The 17229-nt window shown below is 36.3% G+C and overlaps 1 protein-coding gene across 5 annotated transcripts in view; it reads left to right on the top strand.

Annotated features, from left to right (window-relative positions):
* Positions 1-17229, top strand: part of Prkn (parkin RBR E3 ubiquitin protein ligase) — a 1141511-nt gene that overhangs the window by 5966 nt on the left and 1118316 nt on the right. The window contains exon 2 of one of the 5 annotated variants that reach the window (XM_076926644.1): positions 6474-6582. The exons of the other annotated variants lie outside the window; for them this stretch is intronic. Within the exon in view, the coding sequence (XP_076782759.1) occupies position 6582 (1 nt within the window). The 5' untranslated portion in view covers positions 6474-6581. The remainder of the gene's footprint in view (positions 1-6473; positions 6583-17229) is intronic. 5 annotated transcript variants of the gene reach the window in all.

Here is a 17229-nt window from a genome sequence, read left to right on the forward strand (position 1 = left end):
TCTCAGTCAGTTTAAGCATTTTATAACCAATATAGTTCAAAGTACGGAAGTAGATTAATCAGAGAAGAGGTAGTGATGCCTTTTGAGGTTAAATTTTGGAGGAAGTAATGATTTTTGTCTTTAAGAAATGATAGAATGATTAATATTAGTGATTCAAGATAGATAATTCTTAATCATTTAATGAATTTACTTAAAAGGTTTTAGCATAAGAGCTTAGTTGCTATAGCTGAATAATACATAGTAATATTTCATTTCTATATATGAAGTATAGGAAGTATATTCCCAAATTATTATTTTGGAGCTGTAAGAATTTTTGGGATTCTATTATTCAACATATAACATTTGGAATCACCAAATAGCAACATGTTATGAAAGACCATTAAGAATAGGATGCCTGGGGCTGGAGAGGTGTACCAGTGGCTGTGAGTGCCGTCTATGCATACTTGTTATCTGAGTTCACATCCTAGCTTCCATGTAAATATTCAGGCAGGGACTAATGTGTGTAAACACAGTACTATGTGGTTGCAGTGTGTTGAAGGGAAGAGGATCACTGATGTGTGCTGGTTGCTAGTTTAGCCCCAGGTTCAGTGAGAGCACAATTTCAAGGAGATAAGGCAGCAGGACAGTGGGTGATGCTGTCTATGCAGCTGTGCATGCACTGCATGTGTATGCACATACATACACACACACGCACACACATGCACACACTCTCAGAATAAAACAAATGCACCATAGCTGTAGTATGTATTTACTTTTCAGGGCAGTTTTCCCAAGTGGTGATAGAACACATGGATACTCTTCTGGACTGAATACTGAGTTATAGCTGTGTAATTTGATGAACCAGGTTGTCTGTTTGCATCCTGTAGAGTAAGGAAAGTTTTGCTATACTTCTCACAGGAAATATAACTTTACATAACAACAGATCATCAGGCAAAATAGGAGCAAATAAGCATTTCATGTATATTTTGCTTTCTGATTAAGTTTACTCTGAATATTAGACACTTAATGATCTTTTGTAATGGAATGATATTGTTTTACCTGTTGCAAATATTAACTAATCTTACTTGTTGAAAATTACAAAAATTTTAAAGTAAACTTTAGTAAAATTGAGGAGAACAATATTGTAGCTTAATTTGCTTCAGTTTTAAAGAGTGTCAATATAGATTTTGGTTTTAGAAAAGAGTGTTATCTTAAATATATTCCATTTTTCATTATTAATAATTTTAGAAGAAAATCTAAAGACAATGTGGGATGTAGTTTTAAAACAGATGCAGAATTTCACTTGTGAAAAAGGTTCTTTTTTTGTTGGCAAAATAAAAACTGAATGTCCAGTGTTTATTTAGACCTCCTTCTCAGACTGTGTGGCAGGCACAGAGGCTGCACTGCAACAGAAGAAAACGGAGGACGTCGTTCTTACTGGACATGCTGTGTTCGCATGTGGTCAGTTGTGGATTCAACTGAGAAGCTATTGATTTCTAAGCCCAGCTGGCCTTTGAACAGGTAGAAAAATAAGGTAGACTTCAGCTAGAGGGGCTGTGAGTAAGACAGAAGACTTGTCAGCAGGGCCTGGGCTGGGGAAAGGCCAGCATGTGATCCTAAGGAGCTGAGGAGGAAGTAATGTGAGGAGAGGGGACAGAGCAGGGTATCTCAGAGAAGTTCTCCTTGTCATGTTGCAAAGGCCTTTCTTTTAAAAAACGGGAAACTGCTTGTCCTTAATGCCAGAAATGGATGTTAAAAATTTATGTACAGAGATAATTTTGTCATGAGGGTCATGTTGATTCTCATTTATTTACTTTTGGTTAACATCAAAATCATGACCACGCTTTATCAGAACTTAATGTTTTCTAAGTTAGCACACTTGTATTTTGGTGAATTCCAGAAGAGGAAGCAAACTTTGACAACTGCAGAGGTCCATGATCAGGTTCAAGAATCAGATATCTTCTAATAATATTATCTTCAGATAATAGCAGAAAGTGGCTACCTATGACTGAAAGGAAGGAATTGCTTCATATTTGAAAACAAAGGTCTGGAGAGAGGCCTCAGTGGGTAAAGAACTTATCAGGTAAACATGAGAACTTGGGTGCCCATATTCAAGATTAAAGCCAGACTTGGTGGTACACTCCTTCTTGGAGCTGAGTTGGGCCAAGATAGACAGATGCATTATTCTGGCCAACAAGCTAGTTCAGAAGAATCAGTAAGCTCCAAGTATACACATGGAAGCACACACACACACACACACACACGAAGCTAGATTAAGTACTTTGAATCTGTTACACTGTTTCCCACCCAGGGGATATATGATATTAGGACAGATAGTACTTTGATATTATCAAATAAACTGATCCTTTAAGGTTTTGTACAATTTAAGTTTTTGACATAATCATTCCTCTGCTAAATTCTAAAGACTCTTTCTATTTTGATGTTGTGTGTTCTCTCTTGATGAAAGACGTATGTTTTTACTTAAGAGATCCCTGCTAGGTGAATGACAATAAGGATGAAAGGAGAGGAAATATCATGCAGTCTTTAGTTTCTCTTCTCCAGTGTCCCTTGGAAGAACCCACTCATTGATGATCCTTGTCTTAGCTAGGTTCAGCATCATCTTATTAATCTTTATATTCTCTAAGCCCAGCAGCATCTCCACAAGTACTGAGGTAGGGAAGGAATGAATAACTATACAGCCCAATCTGATAAAAGCTAAATACATTTGAAGTGTTTCAGTTTCAGAGGACAACTTTGGTTCATTAGACTTAGGAGGATTTCTGTTTGCCACGTTGTCCTGTGCAGAGTAAATTGGAGCTTGCACAAGGATGCTTCTTTCTTTCCTTCCTCGTCCTTTACTGCTGCTTCTCCTTGGTGTTTCTCTAGCACTAACCCTTAGAGGAAAGCCATTGAATCATTTGAATTTTTGATGACACTGGCATTTCAAACCAGTTGCTCTATGTATGATGCATAGAATATAAATCACACAGATGACTTCTCTCTTCTACCTTCAGCTTTTAACTTCACATCAAATACATTTTTGCTTCACTGGGGTCGGTATTTACTTGTTTCCCTAGTGTAGCTTTTCTCCATGGGATACTTTCAATAGAAACATATGCTCAAAGCTTCAAAGTAATTACAATATCACTAAAAGCTTCATAATCACATTACTGAAACTAAATGTTAAAATTTGATTTTCCTTGATTCAATCATTTCAATTGACTTCTGGCTGCTGCATGATTTATTGAAGAAGCATGACAGGCCAAAGTCAAGGGGTGCTTAGAGTGCCTAAAGCCTTGTAGAGAAAACTTCCTGGCAATTTAATTTAGGCAGAAATTTATCTTAATTATTCTGAGGTTGTTTTAAAAAGGAAAACCAATAATTTTCATGCTTTTAGTATTTGGCTCTTTCTGGTGACATCATCCTGTCCTCTCCAAGATGTAAGCATCAACTTTCTAGGTCTGTTTTATGTGTGTGTATCTGCGCGCACACACACACACACACACACACACACACACACACACACACACACTATTACACAGGAAAAAGAGCACTGCCTGATTCCTTTCATAATTGTTCAAAGCATATTACTTTGTGTTATTTAGAAGACAGTTTTAACTTAATGTCTTTATTGGGAATCCTGCCTAGTTTCCTAGTTTCTTAGTTTTGAGATACTTGCTTCTGTTTACTGAGAGCAAGCACACCTCCAGCAGCGCCTTCACATAACTAAATAACCAACATGCCAACAGCATTGCTTCTCTATTTCCTATGATATGGAGCATTATAAACAAACATAGCTACCTTTTTCTCATTGCTCACAGGGGGGCTGAGAAATGATCATCCATCAAGCTCATGTCTGGTTGTTCTGAAAACCATTCATTTTTATTTTTAATGAAGTAGAGATCCAAGTGAATATGAAATTACCTTCCAAAATGACATGAATATTCCTAATTTTTAGCTCAGTTTTTTTTAAAGAAAAATTATATATGTTGAAAAACCTTAAATTTAAAATAATTTTCAATCATGTTTGATATCTACTCAGCCAAAAGTCTGGATTTTACAGTGAAGCATTATACCTTTTGCTATTAATCATGCAAAAAGTATTTGGTGGCATTTGAATCTTTTTATTAAATTTCTAAAGGTAAATTTAGAATCCTTAAATAACTAAATAATTTGCCCTTGTAAGATATTTGACAAGGAAAAATAAAATCAGATTATTCTCTGAATCTGGCATACTTTCTTGTTTCTCCCTTTAACAAATGACAAATTTAATAAACAATTCCCCTAGGGGGGTAGATTTATTATTTGTTAGATTGTTTTATTATTCTTTTAAAAATAAAACTTGGAATAAATATGCACATGTACCAAATCACCACTCCTACCCTCACATCGCAGAATCTTAGACACATAACCCCACATTTCCAGAGCATTTTGTCAGCTGGCACAAACCTAGATATATCTGGGCAGAGAGAATTTCCATTGAGAAGTTCCTCCATCACACTGGGTGGTGGGCATGTCTGTGGGTATTTTCTTAGTTGCTAATTAGGTACTTATGCCCAGCCCACCATGGGCAGTGCTGTCCCCGGGCATAGGAAAGATAACAGAACAAGCCAAGGGAAGCAACACAGGAAGCAACTTTTCTTCATGGTTCCTGCTTCAGTTCCTGCCCTGAGTTCCTGTTTTGACTTACCCTGATCATAGACTGCAACGTATAAGACAAATAAAGCCATTCCTCCCCATGTTGGTTCTGGTCAATATTTTATGAAGCAACAAAAAGCCAACTAGGACTTTCACAGGTTTGTCATTACTCAGAAAGAACTGGAATTTACGTGAGAAATATGTGTTATGGGTAGATCCCAGGCAATTTTGGTTCTAGAAGATAAGAAGTGACTTGGTTTTGATTTTTGCATCTTAAGAGGTTTTTTGTTTGTTTGTTTGTTTTTTAATTAACATAAAAATCTGGGTAAAATAGTTCAGCTTTAGTACATCTGTTTACTTTCACATTTGAACATTCATTTTGGGAGTGGGCACCTGCATGTGGCTTTATATGATGCATCAAAGTGTATTTTACATCAAAGATATAAGACAGAACTCTTACATTTTTGGCCTTTGAATTAGTTCAATAACATATTTTTTAAATGAGGATTCAGAATATATATAAGAAAGAAGATAATCTGTTTCTTGTTCTACATAATATTTTTAGCACTGTTTATAGTTAGTGTCCAGAAGCAAGAGATGGTGGTTCATACCCAGACAGTTAAGGTCCAAGAACTAATATGAATTCCAGATTAGACTAGGGTTCAGAGAGAGACTATCTCAAATAAGCACATTGTGAACAACAACAGTAACAACAACAACAAAGATTCTGGAAAGCTCTGTAACAATTTTTAAGGGAATCATCTCTCTACCTTTTTCAAAGTATTGAAAATATTTTAATATGACAGAAGTAGTTGTGATAGTCTCTAGATCAACCCAAAGATAGCCAAGCAGCCATTTTTGTCTTAATCATTTGTATTGAAAAATCCTTCTGCAATGTACCTCCTTCTCTTTCCAGGGTAAGCACAGTAGATTGAATATGGTTGGACATTGCTTTGGTCTGAGTGTATCTTTTACTCATTTAGAACTATCAGTTATTGAATAAGATAAGAGTAAGAGCTTAAATACCTAATCTTCCCACAAATTAATTTAACTGTAATATTTATATGTTATAGATCCTAAGAACAAGATGGACATTTCTATAATATGCTCATATGCATATTATATATGCTTACTTTAAAGCTTAATGTATTTTTTTATGAATATATAGCTGTGTTGCTTAAAGAAGTACTTTTAAGGTAGAAAAAAAATCTCAGCATTTTGCTACATTTAATGATATAATTATTTGTTTTTTTCCTCTCCTGTGTTAGTAAATTAGTAGAAACATTTTCAAATTCCATCAGTAGATTATGAACCACATCATCAGGACACTGCTCTGACATGGAGCTCTTATGTTCTCAAGGATTGTTTAGTCAGTGACCTGGATATTTATATCTCTGATGGATTTCCTTCAGTTACACAAATAGAAAAAAAAAACGGAACAGATAAAACTAATGTCTGATGTCTGCTTTGTTCTTGGGTTGTGTTCCAGGTGCTGTTCCTGATTTATGACACTTAATTTTTACCATGCCTATGATACTGTCTCCATTCAGGAAACCAAAGGACTTACTCAGAGGTCACATAGCGAGTCTGTGGGTACAGTGCCTCACTCCAGGTCAATAACCTGGGGACATCTCTAGGTGGACCACTAGCCAGTCAAGCTTTGCTCTTCATTTCCTTTTATCTCCTTGGTTCTCATACTTCTTTTCTCACAGCTCCCCAACCCCCTACGTGCCTCTCAAATCAGCTTAGAGGCTAAAATAGCAGATGAAGCTAAAAAGTTTCTTTGACTTATAACAATTTCTTCCAAAATTATCTTGTTGAAAGTAAATAGCCCATCTGGCTTCCTTTTCTCACAGAGCAAAACTCCTGAGTGAGCTTTGTGACTGATGCTGGCTGTATTCCATGAAGCGCGCCTGTTGGCCCTGAGCAAGATGAACACAATCTGTTTCTTCTATCTCTAATAAAGTAAGAGGGTGTCTGCATTTGCCTCCCTAATCCATGGCTTGAATTTTATGTTCTTCTTTTGCACAGCGGCAGCTTTCCTCCTGGTTTTTCTTTCCTTTCTTTTCTTTCTTTTTTCTTCAACATTCAGGTAAATTTGTAACTACATAATAACCACTTTTCACTACAAGGACACTACAATGAATCACATTTAAACTTGTATTTTCAGTTTTTAGCTGTTTGACACCCATTGATTAGCAAGAGGTGGAAGGATATTTGAGAAAGCCACGTTTCTGCTGCCTCATTCTTTCCTGGTCTCTAAATAAATAGGAGTGTTTAGCCTTCTGTGCCAGGGTCCAGGGGAGTCCCACAGCCAAGCTCTGCACACTCTGAGAGTTTACTCTAAGTACCTTAATTTAGTTCCTGAGTTTACTTCTAAGAAGCAGCAAGGACTATTCCTTTAGCCCTGATAATTATCTTCCTATAGGACTGACCAAGGTTTACAGAATAGGGACATTAAAACTTGAATCTGAATTCTTCTTCACCAAGAAAATCATTTGCTTCTTTCTGTGTTGTTGAGCAGATAAGAATATTGTGAACTTTATAAGCCATAAACTATATTTTACATTGTTTGACTTTTAAATTTTCTTATGGGACTGGATTTCATGCAGTCATCATGCTGTGTTCTTTGATGTCTTGCCATCACTGAAAACCCCTTTCTATATCTTGTTGAGTCACAAGTTCATAAATCCAGTACGTTTCTGGTCTTATTTGTTAAATGCCAGTTCACAAATAGGACATATTGTGAAACAACTAGAGGTGTGTTTGCGGGGGAGGGGGAGGGAAGGAGAGAGAGAGAGAGAGAGAGAGAGAAAGAGAAAGAGGGAAAAGGAGGAGGAGGGAAGGAGGGAGAAAGAAGTGTGTGTATGAAGGTACATGTATGTGAGTTGGGGGGTGTGTGTGTGTGCGTGTGTGCGTGTGTGTTCAGAGGTGCTCAGAGGTCAATCAGAGGTGTTATTTCTCAGGAAGCCTATCTATCATATCTTTTGAAATAGACTCACTCTGAGATCTAGGGATCTAGTGATCTGGGATCACTACTGATTAGGGAGGCTGCCTAGCCAGTGAGCCCAAGGGTACCCTGACTCTGCCTCCTTAGTGCTGAAATATGGACTCACGCTATCATGCCAAAGCATAGCTACTGGGGATTGAATACAATTTGGGGTGTGTGTATGTGTGTGTGTGTGGGGGGGCAAGCACTTGGTCAGTTAAGCTATATCCCTGCTCCTGAGAATGTTTCTATTTTATAGAATTATAATGAATTTCACTTGATTAAAGAAGATCTATAATAGAAAATACAAGAAGTACAGGGCAGTAGATGGCAGGCCCAGGATATTTGGACAGGTGTTGTAGTCGTAAATTCACATCTTCAAATGACAACGCAAATTGTCATGATAGAGCTGTTCTTCTGGGAAAACAAAGGAGATCTTTAAGTGGGGGGGATGAAAGCAATCTAAGAAAGAGCCTTACCCCTCATTTCTACTTCCGTAGTCCTGCTATTTCCCACATCCTACTTCAGACACACTGCTAGCATGTGTATGATATATGGGCTGGCATTATACACACTGAAAAAAGAGGAAGAGCCTATTTATACTGCTTACTAATAACGTTTCTCCCAACTTTGACATTTAAAACTTTGTGATGATGATGGCAAATTAAAAATAAGGAACAAATTAATAGGTATGTTTTTAAATTTTGAAATGCTGTATAATTATATTTTTCAGCGTTTATGTTTACACAATTGGCAGAAGCAGTGTAGTTATTTGGTTCACTTTAAAGTTGATTAATAAGAGAATTTAGATTTTTTTTTACAATGAAAATAAAGCACAAACGGATGTGGTTCTTTTGTATTACAATTAAAATGAGACCATCTTTGAATACTATATGCTAGTGCTGTAAACTAAAACTCCATGAAGTAACTTGAATAATCTTTCATTTACAAATAAGCATATCAAGGCTTACCTTTTAGATCTAGAACACAACATTAATTATTCAGAAATATTTATAAAATATAACATTGAAATTTTTCTTAGGTTATTCTCTAGGATATGTCTGGAACTCAAAATGTATTCTTATTGAAAACATTATATGGTGTCAGTTTAGCAAATAGTCCAGTGAACCTAGTTTAAATATGACTAGTAGCTCTAAATAGACTGAGGCATTCATCTGTTTTACTAGCTCATTGAACACCTAAAATATGAGACTGAAGCCCTGAAATTGGCTTAGTTTCTAAAGCCTATTCTTGTAAGAAGTTTGGGATCCAAGAGGTAGAGGGTGTTCATCCAGAAGGAATAAAGATGTCAGGCCCTGCCTTCTTACAGGAAGGGTAAGGCAGTTTACACTCTAGAGTAACTCAGGGTGAACATTTTAGCTGTAATCTTCTGCAGGCTCTTAATCTCATGCCTGTGATTCATGGTAGTAGAACCTTCTTGACAATATCGAGGGCATGGCTGGCACTGATATCCTGTTAGTTGTGAAACCACTGGTTGATCCAATTAAATTTCTAGGTCCCAAGTTTTAAGTTCAAATGTTAATGTATCTCTTGTCTTTTCTCACCCCTTAAATAAGGCTCTTTGAAGGCTATTCTCTAGGAAATCTCTTGAACTCAAAATACATTCCTATTAAAAACATTTTAAGGTCTCAGTTTAGCAAGATAGTCCAGTGCTTTGTAATCAAGTTTAAATATGACTGAACGGGCTTAGCAGGAGGCAACTCGTTTTGTTAATACTAGCCTACAAGTCCTACACTTAGGGCTGACATTTAGTTCAAGCCTGAACATAGTAAATTGATGAAAGAATAAACACAATCAATAAGCTCCACATTTACTGAGAGTGTAAACAATGGAAGTCTTGTATGGAAAAATCTAAAGAGAAAAGCACTTGGCATTCACTGCGTGTGTGCTGCTGGATTGAACTGTTAGTGGATAAGCAGGCTTCACCCATTGCCATCTATTTATCAATGGGCCAGGACCCTTATAATCACTGCCTTTCTATGTATAAAATAGAGTCACATTGCCTACCTCTTAATAGGTTATCAACATGGAAAATCTCTTAACTCATTCCCTGACACATAGTTAAGCTGCTTAGGCTAGTTCCTAAGTGTATGTGAAACACGTGGGAAAAAAGAATAAATTATAGCAACTCTTCAATATATTTCATATATCTAGATTTTCTACTGAGAATGTGTTCTGTTTTTTCCATTCCAGATATTTAGAAATCTGTTTTAGGCTTAGTCATAGGGGTTAAAACAGAATCAAGCAATAGAATATAAGTTAATTAGCATAATTTAGAGACAAGAAATGAATATAAAGTACGAATGTAAATGACTATAAAGACAGCATTGTTATAATTTTTACATTTTTCTTAAATATGAAGATTTATTGTATTATGGTTAGTAGCCTTCATTACAGTCCTAAAATATTAAGGTAGAAAATGTAGTTACTGCATGTTCTTTCTTGTAAATCTAATACCATCTTAGTCACAGTACGATTGCTGTGTGGAGACACTCTGACTAAGGTAATTCATAGAAAGGGTTTAACTGGGGGTTTGCTTAAAGCTTTGGAGGGTTAGTCCATCATGATGATGATGGGGGAAGCATGGCAGCATGAAGGTAGGTGTGGTGTCAGAAAAGTAGCTGAGAGCTACCTCCTAATTCACAGATGGAAAGCAGAGAGAGGGTGGGGAAGAGAGAGAGAGAGAGAGAGAGAGAGAGAGAGAGAGAGAGAGAGAGAGAGAGAGACAGAGAGAGACAGACAGAGAGACAGACAGAGAGACAGAGAGACTTGGCTTCATGTAGACTTTAGAAGCCTCAAAGCCCACTCTCTAAAACAAAGCAACACCTATTCCAACAAGACCACATTCCCCCACCCTTTTCTTTATTTATTGAAAATATATTATTTTCTCACACTCTATATCCTAACCAAGAATTCCTCTTCCTTCACTCTTACCTCCTCTCTCTCCTGGATCTACTTTCCCTCCATCTTCCTTCAGAAAAGAGCAAGCTTCCAAGAGACAACAACTAAACACAACAAAACAAAATACAATAAGATAAGGGAAAGGCCCATACACCAAGTCTGGACAAGGCAACCCAACAAGAGGGAGAAAGTTCCAAAAGCAAGGAAGACTCAAAGACGCAGCTGCTTCTATAGTGAGGATCCAAGCTAATAGCCATAGCATATAGCACAGGACCGGTGCAGACCCATGCAGGCCCCATGCATGCTGCTTTTGTTTCTCTGAGCCTGTATGTGCCTTGCTCACTTAATTCAGTGGGCTGTGTTCTACTGGTGTCCTCCATTCCCTCTAACTCCTACAATCTTTCTGCCCCCTCTTCCATGGAATTACCTGAGCTCTGATGGGAGAGACCTAATAAAGACCTCTAAGTAGATACTCTCTCTGCATAATGTCTGCATCTCTTCATCTTTTCCAATCTGCTGCTGGGGGAAGCCTTTCTGATAACCACTGGACAAGATGCCAATCTATGACCATAGCGGAATATCATTAGGAATTATTATTGTTCTATCTATCTATCTATCTATCTATCTATCTATCTATCTATCTATTATCTATTTATTTTGGCCAGTCATGTTTGGTTCTACTCTAGATCTCTAGTCTATCCAGTCTCCTGGGTATCCAAGCAGTGTCAGGCCTGGACTTTCTCTCATGTAGTAGGCCTTAAGTTAAATCAGACATTGGTTAAGGCTACACCTTTTAATCCTTCCAAACAGGTCTGGGTACCAGCCATTCAAATATATGAGTCTGTGTGGAACTTTTTCATTCAAACCACCACAAATAGCTTAGCTTATGCTTTACCATTTTAAATAACAAAACATATTAATTTTTTTGTCCTAACTGCGTGGAAAGGTTGAATATAAAGTAAGATTTTCCTTTATGCCAAAAACTCATAGTGATATTTTAAGTAAACATTCCAAATAGTAAGTGGGAGCTGGTTCTTTTCATTTTTACCTGAATAATTTTGACATGCCTTTGTGATTGAATCCATACAATACCCTTAGATATCCTCCAATCACATTCATTCAGTGAGGCCTTGCTCTGCTATATTAGGAAAGCTCACTTAAGGAGTTAAACATCTCTTACTTGTCAACACTGAGGTAATTACATGCTATTAACCCTCATGTCATTTCAGAAAGTACTATTTAAAACTATTCACCTCATCAGCTCCTAGGACTGGGATAAGGTAGGCAGCCTGCTGTAAACCAATTTAAGATGTGATTACATTGTTTTAGTCCTGCAGCACTGGAAGCAGAAAGTTGACTTGATGTGAATACAGCTTTCGAAAGGTTCCTTACATCACTTTACAAGATGAATATGACAAGGCAGCCTTGAGAAGACAAAAGAGTTGATGGAGAAGAAAAGAGCTTTACTTTAGCCATTTGTAGAATCAAAGCAGGTGGGGAATAGCTGAAGGAGGAAATCTGGAACTGTAGTTTCTTTTGTCTGTTTTATCTAAATGAAGCTTTTCTATGCATCATCTCTGCAAATTATTAGCTGAGATATAGAGGCATTTAACTTTTATGTAATGGCCCTCTGTGAAGAACTAGAGTAAGATTTTCTTTAAAAATAGAAGACACGAATAGAAAAATAGAAGGAACAATTTTAGAAACTAAAGACTCAGATTACAGTTGATATTTGAAAATATTTATTTCTGTATCTGACCAAGATTATAGTAGTTGAAGTTTTTCAATAATGCAGATTTTTACATAAATGCTACTTTCTAAGATTTGGATTTTTTAGCTGTTTTTCATAATAATTTTGTAGAATAATTGTCAAGATAAATTTTAGCTCATATTTTAAAGATAGCTCAGTTTTTAGGTGACGTTCAGCTGCACAAATACTTTATACTATAGTTTTTAAGGGATTTGATTTTGTGTGTGAATGTGCACAGGCACATGCATGCACCTACATGTATTTACATGTGTATGTGGAGGTCTGAGACTCATGTCCTCAATTGCTCCCTACATCCTTTGTTGACTCAAGGTCTTTTATTGAACCTGAAGCTTATCAACAAGGCAAGACTAGCTGATCAGCAAGTCTCACAGATCTTCTTATCTCTACCTCAAGCAAGGTGGGTACTAGGTATCCAAACTTAGGTCCTCATACTTGTGTTGTAAGCATTTCACCAACTTAGCCATCTCCCCAGCCTTGATTGATTGTTTTAAAAGAGCTTTCTTTGATAGAAGATACATGGAAGTGAGTTAAAAGGAAACTATTCCCCAGTGTGATCATTGGCTTCCATTATTTTTTTTTGCAGTATGTGCTTTGTTTAGAAATGGAAAGTTTTCCATGTTATACTAATCCTAATCCTAAACCTTATGGTGACATGACTAATGTGCTAGGTATGCCTGATCATACATGACCTAAAATTACTTGATTCTTCTTCCCCAGCTTAGTATTGTTTCAAGCATAGATATTTTCAGTGGTATAACATATGTCCTAGACATTTTTATGTTTTTGTGTTCAAAATGATCAATAGTTTATGGAAGTTACTATTGTAATATAGTTAATTCTGGTACTGACCCACTGAACTAAAATTTTGGAGAATGTATAGCAAATATTTTGATCCACAAAACTTAATTTTGATGTTACCACCATTCTGATGGATGTCAATTTCTATTTTTAGTTTTTACTGTTTTGTTCAGTGAGTGAGTATTCTGAAATAAGATCTTTTATTACTATGGTATTTCATTTATATATTTCTTTGTATTACATGACAAGTTATTTTTCTTGTTTCCTATAATCTCCTAAGTTTAGCTTTGACATATTCAAATTAATATTAGTTCCTAGATATTAATAGTTAGCACCCTGATTCCTTTACTCAGCAGGTTTCGGTGATCCCTGAGAGGCTTTTACAAACCAAAGGAACTTTTAGATACAAATATTGCTCCCTTGGAACCTACAGTTTGAGGAGATGAAGCCGACACAAAGTCTTAACAAAATGTTTTCTGGGGCACCTAACAAAGGAAACATCAGTAGTGAATTGAATGATGGCTAACTCATTAGAAGGAGGATCCCTGACTGAGACTCTCAAGGCTGTACAGCATTTTTAAAATTGACAGTAATGGAAAGGATAGGAGTGCAGCATGGCTGATTAGTATACGCCACAGACATGACATTAAAGACCGGCTAGGAAGGGCCATTCTGAAGCAGATCATCAAAAGGTATGGAATTTGCAATTCAGAAAGACACAGTGGACAAAAGGCAAGTGGGAAAGATGTTAATAATTAACACTTACTATTTACTTGTTGTCTTTGAATGAATTATGAGAGTTCTATTTTAATTCTCAAAACACATTGCTGTAGTTGGATGTTCTCATCTTGATTTTGTGAACTTAAACTAGATCTTAGAGTGATGATGATGGCCACCAAACAAAGACCTGAGTAACTGCAGTGAAAGTGCTCAAGCCTTTGCCTTAATAAAGGTCTCTGCCCTTTCACCTCTGCTGTACAATAAATGATGGGCCCAAGATGGGCCCTGCTCCCCATACAAACTGAACAGGTTTCAAAACTTTTTATCCCTTTTCCAAAGGTGATGTCTTAAAACTCATTCTTCTCCATAGGCTTGTTATTCTTTCAGTCACTCATATTAAATGTTTGGAGTTATTTTGCTCTTGAAATTAGATTTGATTTCAAATAACATGTTTGAATATAAGAGGCAAAGACTAATGAATAAACAGTAGATCATAGGCTAAGCCTCTTATTCTTAAATTTCTGACTTATAGTAATCCTTACTTCTTAATGATATAAGCGAGCTCTACATGCTGTTTATACTGCTCAGCTTACGAATGTATTTTCATGTAATTTTAGTGTTTCAGCCTGATGTCTGGAAGGAGTTAATTTCATTCTCCAATCTTAGACTCTTGGTATAATATATTATAATGGTAGGGTTTGGAGCCCATTTCTTTTGCTATATTTTAGTATTTGATTATAGATTGATTTTTTTCAGTCCAATAAAATGATTAAAAGACAAGAATTGGTTCTGGGGAGATAGTTTCATATTCTTCCTTAATATTTTCTCCCTTACTTTTCTTATTACCATTCTGGGTGGCTGGAGAGATGGTTCAGTGGTTAAGAGCACTGACTGCTCTTCCAGAGGTCCTGAGTTCAATACCCAGCAACCACATGTTGGCTCACAACCATCTGTAATGGGATCCAATGCCCTCTTCTGCTATATCTGAAGACAGTGACAGTATACTCATATACATTAAAAAAAGAATCATTTTTGGTAATAGTATAGGTTCTAGAAGTTTCAAATGGCTTATTTAAGAATGACATATAAGGTATTCTGTTTTTATTCAGAGAAAGATGGCACTGTGTCAATTTAGCTGAACTAAATTCTCTACTATGGCCCAAGACCTATTCAGCCACTGATTATTATTTTTTAAACTGACATGCAGTACCAGACATGAGTTCCTTCTTTAGAGTGGGCTTCAAAACCAACCAATCATTCAATGCTTGGTTTCTCCTATAAAAATCATTCCTGTGTTGTAACAGTGGGCACACATCTTACATGGAAGGTTAGTACTATAGGTTTCAGGGTTTCCATCTGGGTAAGTCCACAGATACACCCTTTACCTTCTAGCAGCCTCCATTGTACCTTTTGCCACTATGAACTCTGGCCAGTATGGAGAAATCTAGTTCTGTTCCAGTTTGATTTCTGTATTTTGTATCTGTATACATTGCATCAGAAGTAGGGGCTTTTTCTTTTTCTTTAGAAAAATCTCCAACATTGTTGTTGCCAAGAGGCATTTGCTGACAGGAACCTGGGTAAGCTGACTGCAGTTCTCAGGCATGGAAACTAGATATTTGTAGGCTCTCTGAACCTACATCTAGTTATCTAGTTCTAGTAGGCATCCAAGAAGAATGGTTAGGTCCTCTATTGTTTTGGGAGCTTTTGGAGGACTTTCTGATCAACTCAAATAGAGATATCACACCTGCACTAAGATTTTTGTTTATTGACAGCTGGCTATTGGGGTTCAAGCCAAGAGAGCTGTCATCTCTCTAATGCCCATTGTTGTTAGTTGGCTTACATAGTAGTAGGTTTTCAAATGTTACTCATTTTGGACAACCCTCCTTTCATCCTAAGCTCCTCAATGTGCATCTCTCCATTCCCTCTTAAACCCTTCTCCCCCAGTACTCACTCTCTTGCTTTTTATATCACTTTTCTGCTACCCAACCCTTGAGGCATCCTCAACTCCAAAGACCCAGTTCTAGTTCCCTTGTATCTACAGGTGTTCCAGTGACTAGTGACAAACCCCTGGCCACATAGATGCCTCTGGTTAAATGCAGTGAAGCTCAAAAGAAAACAAATATGGGGATGTGGATAGTGACTGGCAAGAAGGAGGGACACTAAGGCTGGGAGGGAGTAGATGATGCTGATTTTAATCAGAAGGCATCATATATGTATGTTATCTATATACATAACACATATATGTATTAATTTGCATACACACATGAAATTATCAAAGAACAAATTTAAGGAGAGATAATAGGTTTTAAGAGATTTTTTTATTGAGTTGGGGAAACAATGAGAAAAAACATGCTGTATAAGTAAAAATATTAGATTTTTTGCAGTTATAATTTTACAGAGAAAGTAAAATCTTGACATTTGAATAGTTATTAATTTAGTAATATTTCAATGGCAATGATAGTATGCTAAATGTGACTTCATTCTTTAATATTTTTAGCTTTCTTAGTGGTAGTTACTAAGTGTTGAGAGCAATCAACGTTGAGAGTATATTTAACTTAGATTTTGAAATAATGCTGGATACAACTTCAATTTCTATGACCCAGAAATATTGATGCATCCATTTTCTGCATTAAAAACTTTCTTCTTATGTTTTTGTCCTTGCTTAAATGGGCAAACGCTAGCTAAATGTGTTGGAGAATACAGTACTTTCAGGAAATGACAAGAAATATTGATTTACTTTATTCTTACTCCCTCAAGCAGAACAGCCATAAAATATGTTCAATTTCTTCTCATTTTTATCTGTAGATTACACTGACATGTGGTGCAGATGACAGGTGTGGACATGATAGGAACATATTGACGTTTATGAGGATTTGACTTCAAAGCTTCAAAGATGAAAAGCCTACTGAGAAATCCAACTAGAGATTTATTCATGCAATTATTGTGGTGCTAAATTTTGCTAGTTATAAACACGAATACAGATCTGACATAGGAAATTCAATCAAGGACAATTCCTTTAAGACTAAAAGTTCACCTTCAATAAGTCAACATGAAAACTACTTTGCAACTCTTGGAAAATTTAAAGTATTGAACAAAATCCACATGTGTAATTTTAAAGTGTGTCATTAAATGGAAATATATTCAAGTTGACCTATGTAATTCCACATAGGTTACTGATTTTGACATACAAAAGGTTAAATTTTAACTCGATTTTTGTACAATTTTTCAAGTGCATTAACTATTCTTTGTTTAGTCATAGGTAACTGCATTCTTTTATGTCTCTTTGGGACTGACTGAATTTAATGAATAAATGGGAAGTGTCTCACTGCTCTAGGGAACTTGTATTCTCATTTGCCATAGTCCATTAGAAATGTGTAAGCAGGCTGCCTAAGGACATCATAAAATACCTTCA

Source organism: Arvicanthis niloticus, chromosome 28 (genome assembly GCF_011762505.2).
Source record: "Arvicanthis niloticus isolate mArvNil1 chromosome 28, mArvNil1.pat.X, whole genome shotgun sequence".
NCBI lineage: Eukaryota > Metazoa > Chordata > Mammalia > Rodentia > Muridae > Arvicanthis > Arvicanthis niloticus.